Here is a 23,719-nt window from a genome sequence, read left to right as displayed (position 1 = left end):
GCCCCTGCTGCGTTCATGAGTTTGATGAATGGGATTTTTAAGCCATATTTGGATCTCTTTATAATCGTATTTATTGATGACATGCTGATATACTCTAAAAGTAAGGAAGAACATGAGGAGCATTTGAGAATGGTATTGGAAATGTTGAGGGAGAAAAAGCTTTATGCCAAGTTCTCTAAGTGTGAGTTTTGGCTAGATGCAGTGTCCTTCTTGGGGCACGTGGCTTCTAAGGATGGAGTGATGGTGGATCCTTCTAAGATTGAGATAGTGAAGAATTGGGTAAGACCTACTAATGTGTCAGAAATAAGGAGCTTTGTTGGTTTAGCTAGCTATTACCGCCGATTCGTCAAGGGATTCTCTTCCATTGCTTCCCAACTGACGAACTTGACTAAGCAAAATGTCCCATTTGTATGGTCGGATGAGTGTGAGGAAAACTTTCAGAAGCTCAAGACTTTGTTTACTACTGCACCAATTCTCACCTTGCCAGTGGAAGGTGAGAAGTTCATTGTCTATTGTGATGCATCCTATTCGGGTTTGGGTGCAGTGCTAATGCAAGAGAAGAATGTGATTGCTTATGCTTCAATACAATTAAAAGTGCATGAACGTAACTATCCAACTCATGATTTGGAATTGGCCGCGGTAGTGTTTGCATTAAAGCAATGGAGACACTATTTATATGGGGTTAAAGTGTGAGGTCTATACGGATCATCGTAGCCTACAGTATGTCTTTACTCAGAAAGATTTGAACTTGAGACAGAGGAGATGGATGGAACTACTGAAGGACTACGACATCACTATTTTGTATCATCCGGGGAAGGTGAATGTTGTAGAGGATGCTTTAAGTAGAAAGGCGGGAAGCATGGGAAGTCTAGCTCACTTGCAAGCTTCTAGACGTCCATTGGCTAGAGAGGTTCAGACTCTAGCTAACGACTTGATGAGATTAGAAGTAAATGAGAAGGGAGGATTTTTAGCTTGTGTGGAGGCAAGATCTTCCTCCCTTGACAAGATTAAGGGAAAGCAGTTTAATGATGAAAAATTGGTCCGGATCCGAGATAAAGTGTTGCAAGGAGAGGCTAAAGAAGCGACAATCGATGAGGAAGGTGTTTTGAGGATTAAGGGAAGGGTATGTGTACCCCGCGTCGATGATTTGATCAACGCTATTCTGACAGAGGCTCATAGTTCAAGGTATTTGATACATCCGGGTGCAACCAAGATGTACCGTGACCTAAAGCAACACTTTTGGTGGAGTAGAATGAAGCGTGATATTGTGGATTTTATTGCCAAATGTCCAAACTGTCAACAAGTAAAGTATGAACACCAAAGGCCCGGAGGAACACTTCAGAGAATGCCCATTCCGGAATGGAAATGGTAGAGAATTGCAATGGACTTCGTGGTTGGTCTTCCTAAGACGATGGGTAAGTACGACTCTATTTGGGTGATTGTTGATAGGTTAACTAAGTCGTCTCATTTTATTCCGGTTAAGGTGACTTATAATGCAGAGAAGTTGGCCAAAATCTATATCTCAGAAATTGTTCGATTGCATGGAGTTCCACTTTCCATCATATCAGATAGAGGTACGCAATTTACTTCTAAGTTTTGGAAAACATTGCATGCGAAATTGGGTACTAGGTTGGACCTTAGTACTGCGTTCCATCCTCAGACCGATGGTCAGTCTGAGCGAACGATTCAAGTGTTGGAGGATATGATTCGCGCATGTGTGATAGAATTTGGTGGTCATTGGGATAACTTCTTACCCTTAGCGGAGTTCTCTTACAACAATAGCTATCACTCAAGCATTGATATGGCCCCATTTGAGGCACTATATGGGAGAAGATGTAGGTCTCCCATTGGGTGGTTTGATGCATTTGAGGTTAGACCTTGGGGTACTGACCTTTTGAGGGATTCATTAGAAAAAGTAAAATCTATTCAAGAAAAGCTGTTAGTGGCGCAAAGTAGGCAAAAGGAATATGCAGATCGAAAAGTTAGAGACTTGGAGTTCATGGAGGGAGAACAAGTCTTGCTGAAGGTTTCACCCATGAAAGGGGTAATGCGGTTTGGTAAAAGAGATAAACTAAGCCCAAGGTATATAGGTCCCTTTGAAGTACTTAAGCGAGTAGGAGAGGTGGCTTATGAGTTAGCCCTGCCTCCAGGGCTGTCCGGAGTGCATCCGGTATTCCATGTGTCTATGTTGAAAAGATACCATGGGGATGGAAACTACATCATCCGTTGGGATTCCGTTTTGCTTGATGAGAAATTGTCTTATGAAGAGGAGCCTGTTGCTATTTTAGATAGAGAAATTCGCAAGTTGAGATCAAGGGAGATTGCATCCATCAAAGTTCAATGGAAGAATCGACCAGTCGAAGAAGCCACTTGGGAGAAAGAGGCTGATATGCGAGAAAGATACCCACACCTGTTTACAGATTCAGGTACTCCTTTTCGCCCTTGTTTTCCTTCTTGTGATCGTTCGGGGACGAACGATGGGTAAATTGGTATCTAATGTAACGACCTGCTTAGTCATTTTGAGCAGCAGATTTTATTTCTGGAAAAACAGGCTGAGACGATGAAACCCACGACGGACCGTCATGAGCACGACGGACCGTCGAGGGGTCTCGTTTCAAAACACTTAGAAATTCTGAAATTGGGTACTGAAAATCGACTCTCTGAACTTCGTAACGGAATGGCAGGACGAACCGTCACGGGCGTGACGGACCGTCACACACTCTTTGGTGGAAATTGAGTCTCTGAACCTTGCGACGACCTGCAGGACGGACCCTCGCAGGCACAACGGGCCGTCACAGCTTGCGTAATCCCAGTCTGGGTCGGATTTCTTTACACTTTTTAAGGGACGTTTTGGACTAGTCCTACTTTAATTATAAAGTTAGTGGGTTTATGTTAATAAGTCTAATTACTTGGGGGTTAAAATAGGTAACCTTGAGTAAATTAGTGGGTTATTATTGCCATCTTTTATTCTTAATTATATGCTAATTAGGGTAAAAGAAAGAGAGTTTGAATAAGAAAAAGAAAAGAACAGAAAGAGAGATAAAGAGGGGATCGAACGAGAAAGAGGAGAAACGAGAAGAAGAACAAAGCTTTGGGAACTTGCTTGCTTGATTTCTAATCTTCGGTGGAGGTAGGTTATGGTTTCTCTTACGATATTCGTAGTAAACTCTTAATAGCGAATGATATGTATTGATAATATTGTAAACCCTGCTATGTGCTTAATTGTATGATTGCATGAATGTAATTATATAATTGTGATTATATAAGCATGATGAAGTTATTGAATCCCAAATCTTGAAAAACCCTAATCTCTTTGTTAATGATGAGGCCTTGGTATAAAAGAAGGCGTGATGAACTAAAATAATGAGATTGATGATGCCTTGGTAAGAAAGAAGGCTTGATGAATTGATAGATGGAGATAAGGGGATCGGGTGCCACGTTCCGGTACCAGGATAGTATATGAGGATCGGAGTGTCACGTTCCGACACCAGGATAGAATATGGATCGGGTGCCACGTTCCGGTACCAGGATAGTATATGAGGATCGGAGTGTCACGTTCCGACACCAGGATAGAATATGGATCGGGTGCCACGTTCCGGTACCAGGATAGTATATGAGGATCGGAGTGTCACGTTCCGACACCAGGATAGAATATGGATCGGGTGCCACGTTTCGGTACCAGGATAGTATATGAGGATCGGAGTGTCACGTTCCGACACCAGGATAGAATATGGATTGGGTGCAATGTTCCGATACCAGGATAGTATATGAGGATCGGAGTGTCACGTTCCGACACCAGGATAGAATATGGATCGGGTGCCACGTTCCGGTACCAGGATAGTATATGAGGATTGGAGTGTCACGTTCCGACACCAGGATAGCATATGAGGAGCGGAGTGTCACGTACCGACACGAGAGGAATAAAGATAATGAATCTTGAAAGATGTTAATATACTCAATCTAATGAACCTAAATCTCTAATGAGTATGATGAGGAGGCGTGAGTCCTCATTGATGTGCTTGGTGTTATGACCAAGGGTTATGGTAATTGTAAATGCTACATGTGGAGTATCATAGTTGATTTTATGATATTACTTGGTATATATTGATTTCTATTTTGAGTTGGCCGATGATATCTACTCAGTACCCGTGTTTTGTACTGACCCCTACTTTTATGTTTTCTTCTTGTTTAATTGTGGAGTGCAGCAAACGTGCCGTCATCTTCGACTCAACAGTAACTCTAGCCAGTCTTCATTACTCCGGATATCAGGGTGAGCTAATGCTTCTAGCTTGGACTGGATCTTCCTCTTCATGTCTCGATGCCTTGAAGTTCCGGCATGGACTAGCTTTTATGTATTTTTAGCTTCTTAGAAACTCTTAGATTTAGTAATTTGAAGTAGATATTCTTGTGATGATGACTTCCAGATTTTGGGAAATAATAGTTATTGAATTGGTTTTTATTAATGAGTTTAAGTCTTCCGCATTACTTTATGTTGATAGTACATTGAAATGTTAAGGTTTAGATTTGGTTGGTTCGCTCACACAGGAGGGTAAGTGTGGGTGCCAGTCGCGGCCCGATTTGGATCGTGATACTTTTTTACCATAACTTATCTCATCAAAACTAATTTCATTATAATTTATCACATCATAATTAATTCCATCATAACATTAATTCAAACCATACAACTCCTAAATATTAGGACAATATTTAAATAACAATTTTTTGAGTAAAATGACAAATGAAGTCATGTTTAGTCAATATTTCTAAGGACTTTTATGTTTATTTGACATGTCTATCATAAAGTTATTAATATGGGCTAACTCATTCCATAAGATTTAGTCCACGCGTGTTTTAAAATTTTATGGGATAAACCGAACTGACCGATTACTTTGGCAGGCTAAAAAAATTGTTAGTCTAATTCACAAAGACGTGGGCTACCATTGCACCGGACCATCCTAGGCCACTTTATAAGAAAAAAATTATTATATAAATTTAAATTTATTAAATGTTAACATAAATATCAGCAAGTTGCTATTTGATGTTGCTATTTGTTAACCAAAGTCTCAAATCCACCAATAAAATAATTTTAATAATATTTATTAAGTTTGACTTCAAGTAGAAATTTAGTTGTATAATTTCAATTTGCAATGCTTGTCATTTTATGTAAATATCTTGGATATAACCGTATAAAAATAATTACATATCCTGTGAAATTTTACTAAGTGGAGTCTAAGAATAATAGATTGTATGTAGAACTTATCATTGTTTCATGGATCGAGATATATAAGTTTTTTCCAAGAGACCGTCAACTCAAGTGCATCAAAATCAAGTAAAAGACGAAAATCACGAAGAATCCTAAAAAAGAAAGATATTCTATATTTGAGTGTTTGAGTAATATTAATATTCATGGTTTAAGACTTGAAATTTGAACTCCTCTTAATATATTTTTAGTATTCTATTCAATTTTAATTTCAATTATTTTTTATTTGACCTACAAGGTCTGCCCAACTCACAGTTTTCAACCCTTATAGGCTATCGGGCTTTTACGAGCAGCGATATATCTTAATTCAATCATATCTAATTACGGGTTGAACCAAACTACTCCAACGAGCTTAATTTTTGTTGACGACTCTACTAATAATATAACTAGCCAAATAAAAACAATAACTTGTAATATCTATATATTATGATTTAAATAGACTTTGAGTTTCGATTCTCCTTTTTATTTGCTTATTTATAGTATTCTAGTTATTTTTATTTATATTATTTTTAATTTAAACCACATCTAACCCACATAGCTCAAACCTTACAAGACAATAAACTTATTCGAGCTAAAAATATATTTTTAAATAAACTCCAAAATTCTTGGCCCAATTTAATAAAATTATAAAATATACTGAAATGATCCAATAAATTTAATTCATATTGATGACTCTACGAAGAATCTCTTTACAAATCATTATATTAGAATCTTTTAAGTAAAGAGTTCAAAATGTTCATACAAGATAGTACTATTAGTATCTAAGTAATATTTTTTTCCTATATAAAGGTGATTCACCTTTTATTTACTTTAACAATAGACAATTTCGTTCTACTTTCACAACCATTATGTCACACTTTTACCCAAAAGAAATTCAATCCAGAGAGAATAGGAAGTCCAGAAGTTGCTCTTGACTTTGTACCTGTGAGTCACAACTTTCTTTTGTTCAATTTTCTCTAAAAAATAGTTTTCTCATGATAGGTCATGCATACTTTAAAAAATATTGTTTTTTTTTGCCATTTTGAATGAACTTTAATTTGTTTAATTTATTTTTTCTGTTGATCTATTTGCTTTCATTGAGATTTAGCTCATTATGTCTATTTATTTAATTATTTGAATGGATTTGAAAAGATATGAACGAATCAGGTCTGAAATATAGTCTTAAGAACATTTTTTTCTGTACATGTATTTCAACCATTATACAGAAATTATGCTACAATAATTTGTAAATCGATATATAATTTTTATTTACATATCATATAATTTTATTAATTAAATATAAATATTTAAAATATTATTATTTTTTAATTAAAAAGTAATATTATTTTATTGGAATAAAATTTTATAATATTTTGCTAATATAATGTTTTCATATGCATATTCAGATATTGAAAACAAACACTCATAATTATTCAGTATTCTAATCTAGATCACATCTTAATATTCATATGTGCATTTAGATCTAAACATCTAGATGTTAATGCAGATCTAAAATTTATATTCAGACACTTATTAAGATTCAGACGTGTTAATCTTAATAAAAACAAATGAGGCCGTAGAAGCACACTTGGTTAGCTTATATATTCTGGAGAGTAAATTTTCACAACTATTAGATGAATTTATACGTGCCGGAGAAAAGAATGAAAGAGCATCAGCTTATTGTATAATCGTATGAATAATTTTGTATATCGGTGTATTTTCACTTTTCAATTAATTCTTTTTCTTGCCCCATTTTTGAAAACACCAACATAAATTAATTGATAGTGTCACGACTCAAAATGATTCGTGAGTGGCACCCACACTTACCTGCTTAGGTGGACGAACCAACATACTAAACCCCAACATATACCAATAGTTCAATTATAAATAATATTAATAATGCGGAAGCTCCAAAAGATACTAAGCAACCAATTTAAATAAGTTTCTAAAGTTTAATACTTATCATCCCAAAATCTGATAGTCATCACGTCAAGGACATCTATTTTCAAATTATCAAGTCTAAGAGTGTTTAAGAAAACCAAAATAAGCAAAAAGATGGTCCATGCCCGAAATTCAAAGACATCAAGACGTGAATGAGAGAATTCAGCATGAGCTAGAATAAATAGCCCACCCTGAACTGTGATGTGCTGGAGACTGGCTAGAGCTAAGGGCGAGTCGAAGTCGATGGTACACTTGCTGCTCTCCACAAAAGAACAGAGAAGAAAATACAAGTAGGGGTCAGTACAAGGAACACGTACTGAGTAGGTATCATCGGTCAACTCAAAATAGAAATCAATATATATTGAATAATAATATAAAATCAACTACAATACTTAACAGGTGGCAAACAACAAACACATGAACCATTGAAAACAACACCATAATAGGTACACCATCAATCACAACATCAAGCACACCTATGAAGACTCATGCCTCCACACCGTACTCATTTGGAAAACAGGTTCTTTGAGATTAAGTATATTTTGTTACTTCAAGATTCCTTTCCTTTAATGTTATTGTGTCGGAACGTGACACTCCAATCCCATATATCGTGTCGGTACGTGACACTCCGATCCCATAATATCGTGTCGAAACGTGACACTCCGATTCAATAATACTGACACTCCGATCCAATCATCTCATTATTTTATTTCATCAAGTCTTCTTTGTTCAAGGCGTTATTTGAATAGAGAGGGTTCAAGATTAGAAATTCAACAATCTCATAATTTTAGGCCAATCACAAATCACACAATCAAAACATACAACCACACAATCAAGTATATAAGAGACTTTACAATATCACTCAATGCATATCAATCGCTATTTAGAGTTTATCTATCACATAGAAATAAACCATTACCTACCTTCACCGAAGAACTGAAGTCAAGTAAGTTACTTCTCCAATACTTTTTCTTTCCTCAATGCCTCCGAATCTTTCCAATCTATCAAGTATATATGCATAATTTATAAGTTAACGAGTCTGTAAACACTTACGTTATTTTATGTGCATCCTAAACCCAACAACACATCTAACTTATAATCTTCTTTTCTAAAATTTAAACGTAAGGGTAAGTCTTAATTTCTCCAATTAGCATAACTTTAGTGGAATTTAAATAACCCGATACACCCAATATTTTATTACTTTACTCAATATTTCAAAGGTTGACTTATAACGAAATAACTATAGAAAGAGTTGGAAGTTTAAGGTTACGTCTATGTTCACTAACTTCTACCAGGGAAAACCAAAACAAAATATAATATAATTTAAAACATCCATATGAAAATATTCCCAATTTCTTCATATAAATATCAAAGTTTATTATCCCACCTTAATCTCTTACTGCTCATAATACTTAGCCTCAATTTTCCAATCAATAATTATGTACAAGAATTTAAAACCTTCCAATTGTTTGTTATTCTTCAGTCAATCATTACTCATTATTACATGAAATTAAACCCTCCAAATTTAATAACCTATGTTTCACAGAATCCAACATGAAATACTCCCTTAATCATAAACCTACAATATGTGATCTTTACCTAAAACAAAATTTCCCAAATTAAATTCATACCTGATTGATCCTTCCTCCTGTGCGGCTTATGCACAACCGTCCGAACTCCCTTTTATTTTCTTTTTAACTAATGACTCAAAATTAATAAACCCTCCTTATTTATTATTATAAATATAATAAAAGTGGTTCACTATTAATTTTAATGTTAATTTCTTTAACCACCATCTAAGTAAATTATTAAAACAACCCCACTAATTTCATAATTATAATTGTGAATAGTCCAAAATACCCATTTAAAATCTATCGAAAAAAATATTTATGAAATAAAAAGTTCTAGTATTCAAAACGACCATAAGAGTCTGAAGAAACCTTACCCAGAACACGAACCAGGTTCGTGTAAGTTGCTTTTAAGTAAAGACAGAGTAAAGACACAAACACTTATTGAATTAAAAACCTTCCTCACTCAAGGAAGGAAAAACCTCGTTTTATTAATTCAACTATAAGATTTTGTGATTACAACTCAATAATCAAAAGCCTTATCTCTACTACTCCCTCGATTGACTCCAATCGATCTCTCCAAAAGGCCAAACCCATCTTTTGTTACAACTCTTACTAACACTTAACCCTACAAAGAGCCAAATCCACCCTTTGTACAATAAACTGTAAACTACAATTAAGAACAAAAACAAGACAAATAGTTCTACACGATAAAAACCTTCTCACTCAAGAATGTTTTGACCGTAGCAATCCTATCAATCTTGAAGACCTCAGTTTGATGAATAATTTTCTCTTGTTCTCTGCGTGAAGTCGTGGAATTTTTCATCAGCGTCTTCTTCTTCTTATAGAGTTCCTTTTGCCTTCAGTCCTTATCAGATAAGGTAAGGAAGTTATTGTTAAACAAGGATTCCCTTTTAAAGTACAATCCTTATTATATACAACTTCCTTCCTTAATAATATATTTAAGGTTTTCCTTATTTGTATCAACTTATACCTTTAATATATTATTTTTGGCTTTGACAAATAACTCTATTTTCTTGATTACTTGGCTGACCCATTTTACTCGATCTTGGACTCGAGCTTGGCTTCTTTTGCTGCGTACATTTGCTACTGATTATTTGTGCTTCTTGTCTATCATCAAAACATGAATTATCGATTCTATCATATTCTATCATATTCCCCCTTTTTGATGAAGACAAACAAATCTTTCTGTGTGATGCATGCGCAAATACTCTTCCCCATTTTGACAAATCAAAAAGAATCCAACAGCGGCTAAACAAACCCAATCAACATCCATAGCAACAATATATGCCCAGCCAGTTGAGCATAATAAGTTTAAACAACTAAGAGAACCAGGTTCAAATAAGATGCTTTTTCAATGTGAAGGTTGACCAGGCTTAGTTGAAGCAGAAGCCAGCATATCCAGAACTCTGTCAACTCTTGCATTGTTAGCAAGTTGTTGCTGCACTAACTGATCCTTCAACCTGTGAATTTCAGCATTTGAAGTGTCAAGTTCAGCACATAACTGCTGCACTAACTGATCCTTCAACCTGTGAATTTCAACATTTGAAGTGTCAAGTTCAGCACGTAACTTCTGGTTTTCTGACTCAAGAGTGGCATACTTTTCTTCAGCTACTTTAAGTTCCTTGAGTAACTGAGCAACATGACCAGATGTACGTGGAGACGCAGTTGCAACCTGCTCTGACTCCATGGGAATGCCACAATCAGCAAGAATGGTTTGAGTGAACACATCTGCACAAGTTAAAATCCTGCCTTCTCCCAATGGTACTTCAAATGCATCAAACACTCTAGTTAACAGATTTCCAAAAACTTCAATTCTTTGTCATCCATCAAAACTACAAACTTCATGTTTTCTCATTCCCCAAGAATTTCCCCCTTTTTGATGATGACAAACTATGTATATGTCTATCCACATTATATAATTTCCCCCTTTTGGCATCATTGAAAATCAATAACCAAAGAACTCGAATAACATTCAATGTGTGCAATATCATTTTTAACTCATAGCCACTTGGGCAACACTTTCAAGTATACTTCTACTAACAAAATGGTTAGTTAATCTGAGGATATTAGTCATCTTACACTCATACACAATTAAGATCTTCAATGAGAAACGAAATAAACAAATATGTACCAGTTTATGCCCTTAATAAAAAACATATAATATCATGAGTATGAGATAGACATAAGCACATCAAAGAGTCAAAAGAGTATAAAATTTGAGGATAAGGATTGGGACAAAGATTACTAAAGTGAGGAAGAAAGGGATGTTTACTGCCATTGATAAATTTTTTTTCCAGTATGCCCATTGTGCACCAGCTTTTTTATTCTGATCAGTTTTCCTAGAATGTGAAATTTCATCAAGAGAAGCATGAGATACATCATCACCCTTTTTTTTTAACTCTACTCCGTAACATTTTCATTCCTCCATGATTTTCTTCCCTTTTTTTTTTCTTTTTTTTGATAGCCTTTTTCTTGATGACAACTTTGAAGGAGTACCAACTACCAGTAAGAGATTCATCACATTTTGGTGCACAAAGAGATGTGTTTATCAATAATGAAAGCAAGCAACAATTTATTTCTGTGAGAATTGTTCCCCCTGAGAGATAGACAAGTTATACACTTGGAATGGATGAAATATCAATTTGGAGTTTGTGAACCTGGTTCAGATGTGGATGGTAAAGCAAGGTTCCCCCTAAATTAAAGCATGAGTGACTTCAATACTGAGATTTTAATCATTAGGCAGTTTGGGATTGAACGATGCTTATTATCAAAGAGGGTTCTTGGTGATCTTTATGAAAGTTGAATTTTTGATGATCGACCAGGTTCATTAGTGCTTATGTTTGACCCAAACTCAGGAAATTAATGCATTTGAAAAAGGATGGTACATACCTGAGTATTACAGAGAAACCAGGTTCCCCTTTCCTTTTTTTTTGTGTTTCTCCGTGATTTACTTAATGGTGTTAGCAAAGAGTAAAGATAACATCCGCAAACTTTCTAAGCATTGTTTGAGATGTGACTTGAGTGTATACCTGTTACAGTACGAGGTTGAGTTAGCAGATATTCATTGTATAATTACTCAAGCGTAAGATTATTCTTTTACTAGCCAATTATTAAAGGAAATCATGATAATGCATCAACTTGTTTCGATAACACCATGATTTGACTGATTTTTCTCAAGTTCTTCATATTCAAGGCCTTGACAAGAATGTTGCATCATCATATTCTCCTAGATCAAATGAATCTCAAGCTGATTCACAGAGAACCAATCCTTGTCAATTTTTAATACCTTCCAATGAACAAAAGGACCATGTTCACACAACAAAATTCCCCCAAAGGTGTGCCATATTCTTACTGTCTCGATTGCTCTAATATTCCCCCAATATCTAGAACCATAGATAAGTAGTAATTCATGTTGCAGGTGCATCAATGATTGTTAGCTGTGAACCAGGTTCATATGCAGTGTTTCCCAAATTTGCATCATCAAAGATGTTTGATATCATGTCACTTTATTCAACTTTTTCTTTTCATTTTTCTCATCCTTTTCAAGGAATAAACTGCCTCCTTGAAAATCAAAGAGCGAGAGGAATTTTCTACCATTTTTAGCACCATTTTGGAGCATGCACTATTCATGTACCAAGTTGGCCTTTTCCCTCTCACCTTCACCTGAAACACTAGTCAAAGATTAGTCTTGGGAACCCAGATTAGCTTGGGCCCCTTTATGTGAGTAAAAGGATGAATAAGATTTCTTCTAGCCCATAAAGGCAAATAAGAAAACCTTTTATTTGGAGAATTTTTATTTCGAACCAGGTTCTTAGCCGTATCAGTCTTTTCCTTTTTGGTGAACTTAACATTTTTCTGAAAAGCCTCAAATAAAGCTTTACATTGATTCTTTAAATGACCTGAGTTTCCACAATGAGTGCATAAACTTTTAGACATGTGAATAGTGTGTGACACAAGATTATTCTGTTTTTTAAAACCTATCCCACTTCGACTAGTGGTTTGCTTTTCTTGAATCTGAGTTAAAATTTCAGAAGACCTGGTCCATCTAAGATTTCTTTCCAGATCCAGTTTGGTATGATCAAGATTTTCTTGTAACAACCTATTCCTTTCTGTTAAAGCTTGATATTTTATGGTTAACAATTTTAGTTTTTCTTCTAGAGCTAATTGAAGTTCACTAGCAGAGTTTTTGCCCTTGTGACTTAACTCTGAGATTTTAATCTGTTCTTTTAATTTATTTTGAAGAAAGTGATTGTGTTTCTCAAGATTGTCATTGACTTCTCTTAAAGATGCATAGTTTTCCATCACTTGTTCTCTTTCAGAATTGACAGACTGATATGCATCTATAAGAGTACTCAATAAGGACTCTAGTTCCTTTTTAGAATATGATTCAATATTTACTTTGATGTGATGAAAACTTACCTTGCTTTGATTGTCATCTTCTTCATCATCTTCAGAATTTGATCCAGCCATGAGTGCTAGTATGGTTTCTTGTGATCTGCAGGTTTCCTTTTCTTCCTTGGTTTCCACTGCTACAAGGGCAAGAAAGTCATAATTATCTTCTTGTTCTAGTGCAAGAAGAGACTGGTTTTCTGTCTCATCACCCTCAGACTCTTCATCAGATAAATTCCCCATTGCTGCAAAGGCCTTCTTCATTGACATATCTACCTCTTGAGTTGTCATTCTTCTGTTTGAGGAGACAAACTTATCCTTTTTGATGTCTTTCCCCTTCTCAAAGTTTACCTTTTTCTGCTCTAAGTCCCAAAGTGGACAGAATTTGATGAAGTGATCTGGGCTCCCACACTTGTGACAAACCTGGTCTTTAGTGTTTTCAGATGGTTTTTGAAAAGCTTTTCTTTTGAAAGGTCTGCCCTCTCTTTAGTATTCTAGTGAACCTTTTGGTTATGAGGGCAATATTTTCATCTTCAAAATCATCTGATGCAGTAGCCTTTAGAACCAGGTTCCTTTCCTTTCTTTTTCCTCCAATTTCCTTTTCTTGATTTTTCTTAAGTTCGTATGTGATGAGATTACCAATTAACTCATCCATTCCCAGTGAGTCTAGGTCGCGGGCTTCAGTGATAGCCTCGACTTTGCTTTCCCAAGTTTCAGGAAGGACACTCAAGAGTTTCCTTACTGCCTTTCCGTTAGGCACTATTTCTCCTAAAGAATACATCTCATTAATGATGGAGGTGAACCTGGTGTGCATGTCTTGAATAGTCTCCCCTTCTGCCATCCTGAACAGCTCATATTGCCTGTTCAAGTTATCAATTTTAGACTTCTTGACTTGCGTTGTTCCCTCATGAGCTGTTTGCAGTGTTTCCCATATGGCTTTGGCATCTTGACATGACGAGATTCGATTGTATTCGTCTGGTCCTATGCCACATATCAGAATTTTCTTGGCTTTGGCATTGTTTTGAATTGCAAGCTTGTCTTCAACATTCCATTCTTTTCTTTCCTTTGGGATTTTGGTGATTCCATCAGTTGCGGTTTTCATAGGTATGGTTGGGCCATCTAGAATTACTCCCCATAGATCAGGGTTTTCGCCAATAAGATGGTCCATCATACGATTTTTCCACCATCCATAATATTTGCCATTGAACAGTGGTGGTCGTGTTTGTGAAGCTCCCTCTTGTGGAGTAGGTGGTGCTGCCATTGAGTCTTTTCAAGGTGTGAATCTTTTAATGAAAAGACCTGCTCTAATACCAATTGAAGAAACCTTACCCAGAACACGAACCAGGTTCGTGTAAGTTGCTTTTAAGTAAAGATAGAGTAAAGACACAAACACTTATTGAATTAAAAACCTTCCTCACTCAAGGAAGGAAAAACCTCGTTTTATTAATTCAACTATAAGATTTTGTGATTACAACTCAATAATCAAAAGCCTTATCTCTACTACTCCCTCGATTGACTCCAATCGATCTCTCCAAAAGGCCAAACCCACCCTTTGTACAATAAACTGTAAACTACAATTAAGAACAAAAACAAGACAAATAGTTCTACACGATAAAAACCTTTTCACTCAAGAATGTTTTGACCGTAGCAATCCTATCAATCTTGAAGACCTCAGTTTGATGAATAATTTTCTCTTGTTCTCTGCGTGAAGTCGTGGAATTTTTCATCAGCGTCTTCTTCTTCTTATAGAGTTCCTTTTGCCTTCAGTCCTTATCAGATAAGGTAAGGAAGTTATTGTTAAACAAGGATTCCCCTTTAAAGTACAATCCTTATTATATACAACTTCCTTCCTTAATAATATATTTAAGGTTTTCCTTATTTGTATCAACTTATACCTTTAATATATTATTTTTGACTTTGACAAATAACTCTATTTTCTTGATTACTTGGCTGACCCATTTTACTCGATCTTGGACTCGAGCTTGGCTTCTTTTGTTGCGTACATTTGCTACTGATTATTTGTGCATCTTGTCTATTATCAAAACATGAATTATCGATTCTATCATATTCTATCAGAGTCGTTACAATAGATACCAATTTACCCATCGTTCGTCCTCAAACGATCAAAAAGAAAGGCGAGGGCGAGAAAGAGTACCTGAATATGTAAAAAGATGTGGATATATTTCTTGCATATCAACCTCACTCTCCCAAGTGGACTCTTCAACTGACCGATTTTTCCACTGAACCTTGATAGATGCAATCTCCTTTGATCTCAACTTGCGGACCTCCCTATCTAGAATAGCAACAGGCTCCTCCTCATAAGACAGATTCTCATCAAGAAGAACTGAATCCCAACGAATAATATAATTTCCATCACCGTGATATTTTTTTCAGAATAGACACATGAAATACTGGATGTACTCCTGACAGCCCTGGAGGCAAGGCCAATTCATAGGCCACCTCCCCCACGCGCTTAAGTACTTCAAATGGTCCAATATACCTCAGACTTAACTTATCTCTCTTATCAAATCGCATCACACCTTTCATGAGTGAAACCTTCAGCAAGACTTGTTCACCCTCCATAAAATCCAAGTCTCTAATCTTTCCATCTGCATATTCCTTCTGCCTACTCTGAGCTGCTAAAAGATTTTCTTGAATAAATTTCACTTTCTCTAATGATTTCCTCAGAAGATCAGTACCCCAAGGTCTAACCTCAAAAGCATCAAACCAACCAATGGGGGACCTACATCTCATTCCATATAATGCCTCAAATGGGGCCATATCAATACTCTATAAATTAAAGACACGTTCTTTCTAACTTAATTAGCATTCACAATGTAGTCCTAAGAGTATTGAAAGTATTGGTTTGAGGAAAAATTTAAGAGACACAAGTTTGATACGTTATCACTTGTGTGAACCTCCCATTTATTTCGAGTGAATTCGTTTAAGTTATTTCTCTCTATATTTTGTACTCTCATATTTATAGTAGATTGTTCATCTCCTTTGTGATGTAGGTTGATTGACCGAACCACGGTAAATATTTGTATTTTAGTATATTTCTCGTTTGTCTTCTTACTCATGATCTTTCAAGGTTTTCTTTACTAACTTCCGCATTACACATAATAATTTTCGGTTCTAACAAGTGACATAAAGAAACATTGACACTGACTATAAAGTTCTTCTAAGCAACGGTCAACGAAGTTCTTATCAGAGATTAGCCCGAAATAATGAAATGTTGTCCAATGTTTTCTGAAATCAAATGCATCTCAAGAAGATCAGTCATTTTATATTTGAAAAACATGCAATTGAATGTTCTTAAGTTACGGAGAAATATTACGAGAGAAGAAGTAAAGGAACAATACAATTATACAGATAACGTTCATCAATAAAAAAAATATTTTGTCTTTTATTTATTTTAATTGCAATTAATTTTCGGTATATCAAAAATTTGTTGCCAACAATAACCAATACAAATAGGGCAACATTTACATAAATTCTTATAGGATCAATATATACTATTCTTGACAAGTTCGAACTTTAATTTTACACTCTTGAAATTCCACTTTCCAAGCTAATTACCTATTCTAATATTGGATTCTATTATTCAAAACATTGTCCAACTTGGACCTAACTTTGAAATTTATCTACTATCAACCAAACTATCTTTGAGTTGCTTCCAAGTGTAAAAATCTAAGCTCAAAATTGCATTTATAGCAATAATAATATATAGTAGCAGCATCCCCCTCTTTAGATAAATTCAATAAAACTTCACGTATAGCAAGGAACTAAAGTTAATGGTTCACATTAAATTAACATTCCAAACTTTCTGCTAATTAATAACAATTAATTGTTTTTTAATTTATTTTAGTTGTATTTCAAGAGATCAGTATGTTTGAGTGGACATTATTATGTCATTTGGATATAAATAATCAGCAATAGAAGAACTCTAATTGCTATAACCACACATTTTTATTCTATGCTTTATCAAATATTTTTTTTATTACAATATCATGTAAAGTTAAGACTTTTGTAAACTTTTGACGTGTAATTGAATTATTACTTCTTTGTGCACTTTTACTTGTCATGTTATATTTTTCGAAAATCAATTTAATTAATTTTTAAAGTTAAATTAGTAGATTATATTAATTTGATATTTTAATTAAAAAAATTAGATATTCAAAAAGTACACAAAAAGTACTATAAATTCCAATTTTTTACATATCAATATGATGAAAAAATGCATTGCGAAATGTTAATCAAAGTTAATTATTATCGTTTAATTCTAGAAAAGAAAATTATGACAATTAAAATGGACGGAGATAGTATTTTATTTAAATGTTATATTATTAATTTGTAAATAAAAATAAATTAATCATATTTAGATATTCAGAAAACAATCAATATTAATTATTCAATCGACATATTGAAAACAATATTCTATTAATCAAATCAAAAAGGTTAAATTCTCTTAAGTTGCTTTTGATTAGCATACATTCTTGAGTTTGTCAATAATTACTTTATCCTGTCCATATATTTTGTGTTTTATTTTTGATACAACCCTTCAAAAACAAGAAGAATTTTGACTAAATTAATATTAATTAAATTTTGTATCATCAAAGTTGACAAGTATATAAACAGAATATGCATATGTAGCGTGAAAATAATATGGTACGGTATTATATATATGTATCAAACGTCTTTGAAGAAATGTATAGTAAAAATATCTATGTATTTGTTCATAGAAAGTTATACTTATTGACTTCGAATTATATAAATACGGGTAAAATAAAATTTTGATTAGGTAAAATACCACTTATTTTAAATCAAGCCAGAGGCATAGATCCATTATTCATTTGATGTGTTGGTAGGTATTGCGTATAGAATTGTCCCAAAAAAGGAAAAGGTAATTTGCAAGACATGCCAACTATTCTTATACTTCATTCAATTCAAGTACCACCCTTACTCCTTTATTTTATTATTTATCTTAAAGGTATAATAATCCACACGAACTCCAATTTTTAAATGTCACCCTTCTCTCTATATATAAGTATTATTGTCACCCTATTTATTTATCGTTCCATCAAGAAAAATGAATCCTAAGGCCATATATTTCCCAATTTTAATAGCAATCTTTGCCGTTTTAGCATCAACTCAACCACCCCGAACGTACTTCAACTGTTTTCTTGATCGATGCTCTACAGCTTTATCGTTATTTACTGTTAATCGTCATCACCATCACCATCATGATCATCATCGTCATGACACTGATGATGATAAGACAAGACAATCGCCCTGTGACCAATTTGCTCCAAATTTTCCGACTATAGACCCTAGTAACACGTCAATTATCTGCGTTGATCATAATGGATGTTGCAATTTCACCACAGTGCAAGCTGCAGTTGATTCTGTTGGGAACTTTAGTGCCAAAAGAAGCTTAATATGGATAAGCAATGGCATTTATTTGTAAGTATTAGGAGTAGTTACTATAATTTGATTTTCCATAGTCAAACTTTTGAATTTTTGATCGTTAACTAGGACAATGGAATTTTGTATTTTTTTGAAATAAAATTTACGTATTTAAAAACTACTACGTATTTTTGTTTTGTTTGATTGAAAATGCAGTGAAAAGGTGATTATTCCAAAAACAAAACCTAACATAACATTTCAAGGGCAGGGGTATACGACAACAGCTATCGTGTGGAATGACACAGCCAATTCTGCAAATGGAACATTTTATAGTGGCTCTGTCCAAGTTTTCTCTACTAACTTCATTGCCAAGAATATAAGTTTCATGGTATATAAATATATAATATCATTATCCACCTTTTTTTATTCTGGTTTTTCATTCATACCTGCTTTAACACTTGATTATATTCACGTCAAAAAGTACTACATTGGGGTAAAACGCTTTCTAAGAAATGAGCATTTTATACCTTTTCTTTCTCTTTCATTTTTCACTCAGAAAAAAGTAAAACTATTACTCCCTCATTTCAGTCTGTTCATGATACTAAAAATAGATATTCACTTTTTACTTGTCCAGTTTGAAAATCAAGTATTTTATGCATAATTTAACCTTACTATTAGGGATGATATAGTAAATATACTATTTTTTTTAATTGATTGTTTGAGTGTGTCAAATAAATATAGATAGAAGGGATGTTTTGGTACTTGTAATTCCATTATCCACCACAAACTTAATTAATTCTAAATAATACAACGATCATGTGAACAAAATTTGGTTTTCAACAACACAAGAAACTTCCCTTTAATCCAACAATTTGTTTCCACATTATAATTGAAGATTTGCATCCGTACGTACATAGTCAAAAGTTTTAAATAAATATAATCCAGAATGTAGCTCCAATGCCGGTACCTGGGGCAGTCGGAGCACAAGCAGTGGCGATTAGGATAGGCGGAGATGAAGCTGCCTTTTGGGGTTGTGGATTTTTCGGAGCTCAGGATACCCTTCATGACGATCGCGGTCGTCATTACTTTAAGGATTGTTACATTCAAGGCTCTATCGACTTCATTTTTGGAAATGGCAAATCAATCTACGAGGTATACTAATACTATTAACTAATTAGATTTAATAAGATAACTTAGCAAATATCAAATTTATATTTGTATGTTATAACAAAGTTTGCATAATTGCACTACATAACAACCATAGAAAGAGATAGTGACTTGGGCAGAGAATAGCAGAAAAAAGAAATATATAAAACGAATTGTATAATTATAAGTGTATTGAACGATTATATTCGATTTGAATTAGTATAAAATGAAAAAGAGAGAGACAAAAGAGACTTGGGCAGGGAATATACAATTGAATCAAATTGTATAAAACGAGAAAAAGAGAAATTATATACAATTTGAATTTGTATATATAAAACGAGAAAGAAAGAAAGACAAAAGAAACTGGGCAGGGGAGTATTTTTATTGTATAATTATAAGTATATATGACGAAAATATATGTATTTGCATGTGTATATACAATTTTCTTTCGCTTTATACAAACAGGAACACAATTTATACATTTCGCTTCTGTTTGTATAAGCGAGAGATGCGTGGGTGGCGAGCGAGATCTGGAAGAGGGGAGAAAGGGGAACAAAAATATGTGTTATACAAATAGAAACAAATTTTATACACTTGTATTTGTATAAAAGTGAGAGGAACCAAGCGAGAGATGGAGCGAGAGTTTAAGGGAGAGGGGTGACTGGCAACAGTTTGCTACGGGACACATTTAAATCAAATGATTGTCATAGCAATTAATTTAATATACTAGTTTGTCATTATATACAATTTTTTTTTTTTCAAAAAAATTTGTAATAGTTTCAAGTGCGCTTGTAGAACTGTCAATTAATATCAATAGCAAGCCCAGTAGCCCCAGGAGTGAAGTCGATAAACGGGGCAGTAACTGCACACGGAAGAGCTACTAAAGATGAAAATAGTGGCTTCGTTTTCGTGAATTGCACTTTAGGAGGCACCGGTAGAATTTGGTTGGGGCGGGCCTGGAGGTCTTACTCTACCGTTGTATTTGCTAACACCTTCATGACCGATATCGTGGCTCCTGAGGGTTGGAACGACTTGAACGACCCTACCAGAGACCAGTTAAGTAAAACGCGTAATCATTTCATCTAAAAATATATATTACATTCTTTGATTAATTTTTTTTTTTGTTATAGGACAATTTTTTATGGGGAGTATAATTGCTCCGGAGCAGGATCCAATATGGCGTTGAGGGCACCATATGTTCAAAGACTTAATGATACACAAGCTCTTCCATTTCTCAACTCCTCTTTTATTGATGCTGATTTATGGCTTCAACCTTTCTCATCTTAGCATTTCTCCTTCTTTGTATTTTTTTTCGATTTAATTATAACGTTATGTGTGATGCGCTCCATCGTGAAATAATTTTAGAATTGAACGACATTGGTGTAAATTATTCTGGATTTCTCTTGTATATATATACATACATATCCATTTGATACTAGTATAGATCATCAAAATCATTTTTATTTTATTTTTTTACATAAAACCCCTTCATGTAGTCCGTCGTGTTTGCTAAATTAGTACGTTTTTGTCCTCTCCTAAACTTTTGTCTATTTATCAACATTGGTTTTGAACTTTTGATCACAATTTTGTGTATAAACTGTTCAGTCGTCATTTTCGTCGTTAATCGTCGTCCTCTTTGTTTAAAACAAACATAATTATATGAGAGAGGGTAAGAATATGAGTGCCTTTTATCTTGTATAATCCAAAAATCATTATAACCAAACCAAAAATCTATATTAATTATTCTTTACAACAAATTTTAAAGTGATAGAAAATAAATTGCAATTACAATAAAATAAGAAAAAAAATAACTTTACTCATACAGATTGCGGGTACAATTCTGTTAATCCCTTGATTTTACTCTCCTAAAATGATTTATCCAAGATTCCAGGGCCGCTAATGGCGTATTTCTCGAAATATGATAATTTAGATTTGACCTCTCTGTATGAATAATTTATCAATTTGCAGAGTATTCGAGATGTTGATCTCTTTATGAATTTATGAGATGTCTTTTAAGGAATTTAGTTTTCTTTATATAGGCATAAACTAGGATTTAGAGTTGAGTAACCTCCAAGAATCCTAAGTTGAGCAGAACATAATTTGTAGAGTCCTAACTCGAATTGAACGCATCTTTTAGAGTCCCGCAAAATTTCAAAGTCTACAAATGCCCTCTGCTTCAAGGCTTGTCGGAGTGTAGACTTGATGAAACTCAGAGACAAGGCTTGAAGTACTCATTCGTCCACCTTTGAAGCTTCAGATTTTCATATTTTGATTTAAGAGAGAAGAAATGGACAAATTTTGTCCCACTGGACGTGTCAATTTGTTTGTAATAAATTTTAACTTGTTAGAAAAGAAATTGCAACCACAAATAAAAGATGAAGAAATATAATTTTATTCATCAAGAATTGCGCGTACAATTCTGTTGATCCCTTGATTCTACTCTCCCAAGATTTATCCATGATTCGAGGGCTGTTAGTGGCGTATTTCTCGAACTAGGATGATTTAGATTTGACATCATTATACAAATAATCCATCAATTTGCGGAATATTTGAGATCTTGATCTCTTTATGGAATTTTTGAGATGTCTTTTAAGGGAATTTAGTACCATTTATATAGACATAAACTAAGGTTTATGATTGAGTAGCCTCCAAGAATCCTAGTTTGAGTTGAACACAATTTGTAGAGTCCCAACTCGAAGTGAACGCATCTTCATGTAGAGCCCTACAAAATTTCAATGTCTATACGAGCTATATCAATTTGTTGTAGATAAATAATTTCATGCACGATTAAATTTGAAAAGAAAGGGTATGTAAAAATTACTCAGATACAGATCTTATTTTACCATAATCTCTTAAATTCCCCTTTATTTAAAAAAAAACCAAAAAAATCATCTAGGATACATCATTTCCTTCTTATTGATGCATCTCTATCACTCTCGGATACATCACTTCCCTCTCGTTGATACATCTTTATCCCTCTCAAATACATCCCTCCCCTCTAGATACATCCCTCTCATATGTATTTGATCCTAGCCCCTTTCTAATCCATTCCTCCTCTCTCAGTTACATCCCTCCATATGTAACCGGATGACCTATCCCATCTTTGACACATTCCTTGCTTATGTATTCGGATGTCTACTGATGTATTCAGAAGTTAAGTGATGTATCTAAAATTTATAAATTTTGAGAGACTTTTGTAATTTAAAAAAGAGTAAGGAAATAATGTAAGTTGCTCTAGACATTATACATGGAATATCTGTAAATTATACAAAAAAAATATACTAATATAGCTTTTTAACTTATATAATGTTGAGATGGTTGTAATAATTGCGAAATGAAATAGTTTTTAGATAACTCTAGCATGATTTCTTATTTTATTTTACTATTCCTTGTTCTCTTTTTTTTGGGGAGTGGGGGGTGGGGGATATAGTATTCTTTAGTAAAAGAAAGGAGTGATCTCTTCTTATGTATATATCTTAGTCTTTGGTAGCGTTGCTTCTGTTCTCTTTTTTAAGTGTGGTACTCAAATCCTTATGGATCACAGAAATGTTGACCCTAGGCCCAATTGTGATGATGGATATTTTGCAATTGTTTTCGTCACAATGCTAGCGAATATAAATTTATTTGATACTTTAAAAAAAAATATTTTTCATGAATATAAAAATCTAATCTAATTCTTGGTATAATTATAAAAATATATAGTGAAACCTATAATTTTATTTAAAAAATTTAATAATCAATTTGATTAAATTTGCTTCAATCAATTCAATTGATTTTGCGAATTATTTCACACCCCTAATTTTTTGTCATCATTCATTCTTTTATTAAAGTTGAAAAGACTTTAAATATGGTCCAAGTTAGACAAGTGGTTGTAGTTAATATTCCATATACTTTATAACGAAGTTTTTACTACGTAACTTGGAAGTGTCACTATTGAGCGATGCTAACATGAATATCGAATAGACGCAATGACTTCAATTTTAGACATGTTGAAATAGACAAATTA

At 34.0% G+C, this 23,719-nt stretch overlaps 1 protein-coding gene across 1 annotated transcript; it reads left to right on the top strand.

Annotated features, from left to right (window-relative positions):
• Positions 1 to 18,165: 18,165 nt before the first annotated feature.
• On the top strand, positions 18,166 to 21,151 carry LOC101257682 (probable pectinesterase 8). Its single transcript, XM_004243600.5, has 5 exons — positions 18,166 to 18,624; positions 18,784 to 18,955; positions 19,513 to 19,719; positions 20,509 to 20,768; positions 20,844 to 21,151. The coding sequence occupies exons 1-5, from the start codon at positions 18,251 to 18,253 to the stop codon at positions 20,998 to 21,000; spliced, it is 1,170 nt and encodes a 389-aa protein (XP_004243648.1). The 5' UTR covers positions 18,166 to 18,250; the 3' UTR covers positions 21,001 to 21,151.
• Positions 21,152 to 23,719: the final 2,568 nt, after the last annotated feature.

This window comes from Solanum lycopersicum, chromosome 7 (genome assembly GCF_036512215.1).
Source record: "Solanum lycopersicum chromosome 7, SLM_r2.1".
Taxonomy (NCBI): Eukaryota; Viridiplantae; Streptophyta; class Magnoliopsida; order Solanales; family Solanaceae; genus Solanum; species Solanum lycopersicum.
Note: the sequence above shows the minus strand (reverse complement) of the source record. Positions and strands in the feature narration are given on the sequence as shown.

What these genes read in the sequence shown, in the direction of transcription:
- LOC101257682 (XM_004243600.5), top strand. Translation starts at nt 18,251, where the DNA reads ATGAATCCTAAGGCCATATATTTCCCAATTTTAATAGCAATCTTTGCC. An exon ending in ATAAGCAATGGCATTTATTT is followed by an intron (nt 18,625 to 18,783) that starts GTAAGTATTAGG and finishes TTGAAAATGCAG; the next exon opens with TGAAAAGGTGATTATTCCAA. An exon ending in ATGGCAAATCAATCTACGAG is followed by an intron (nt 19,720 to 20,508) that starts GTATACTAATAC and finishes GTGCGCTTGTAG; the next exon opens with AACTGTCAATTAATATCAAT.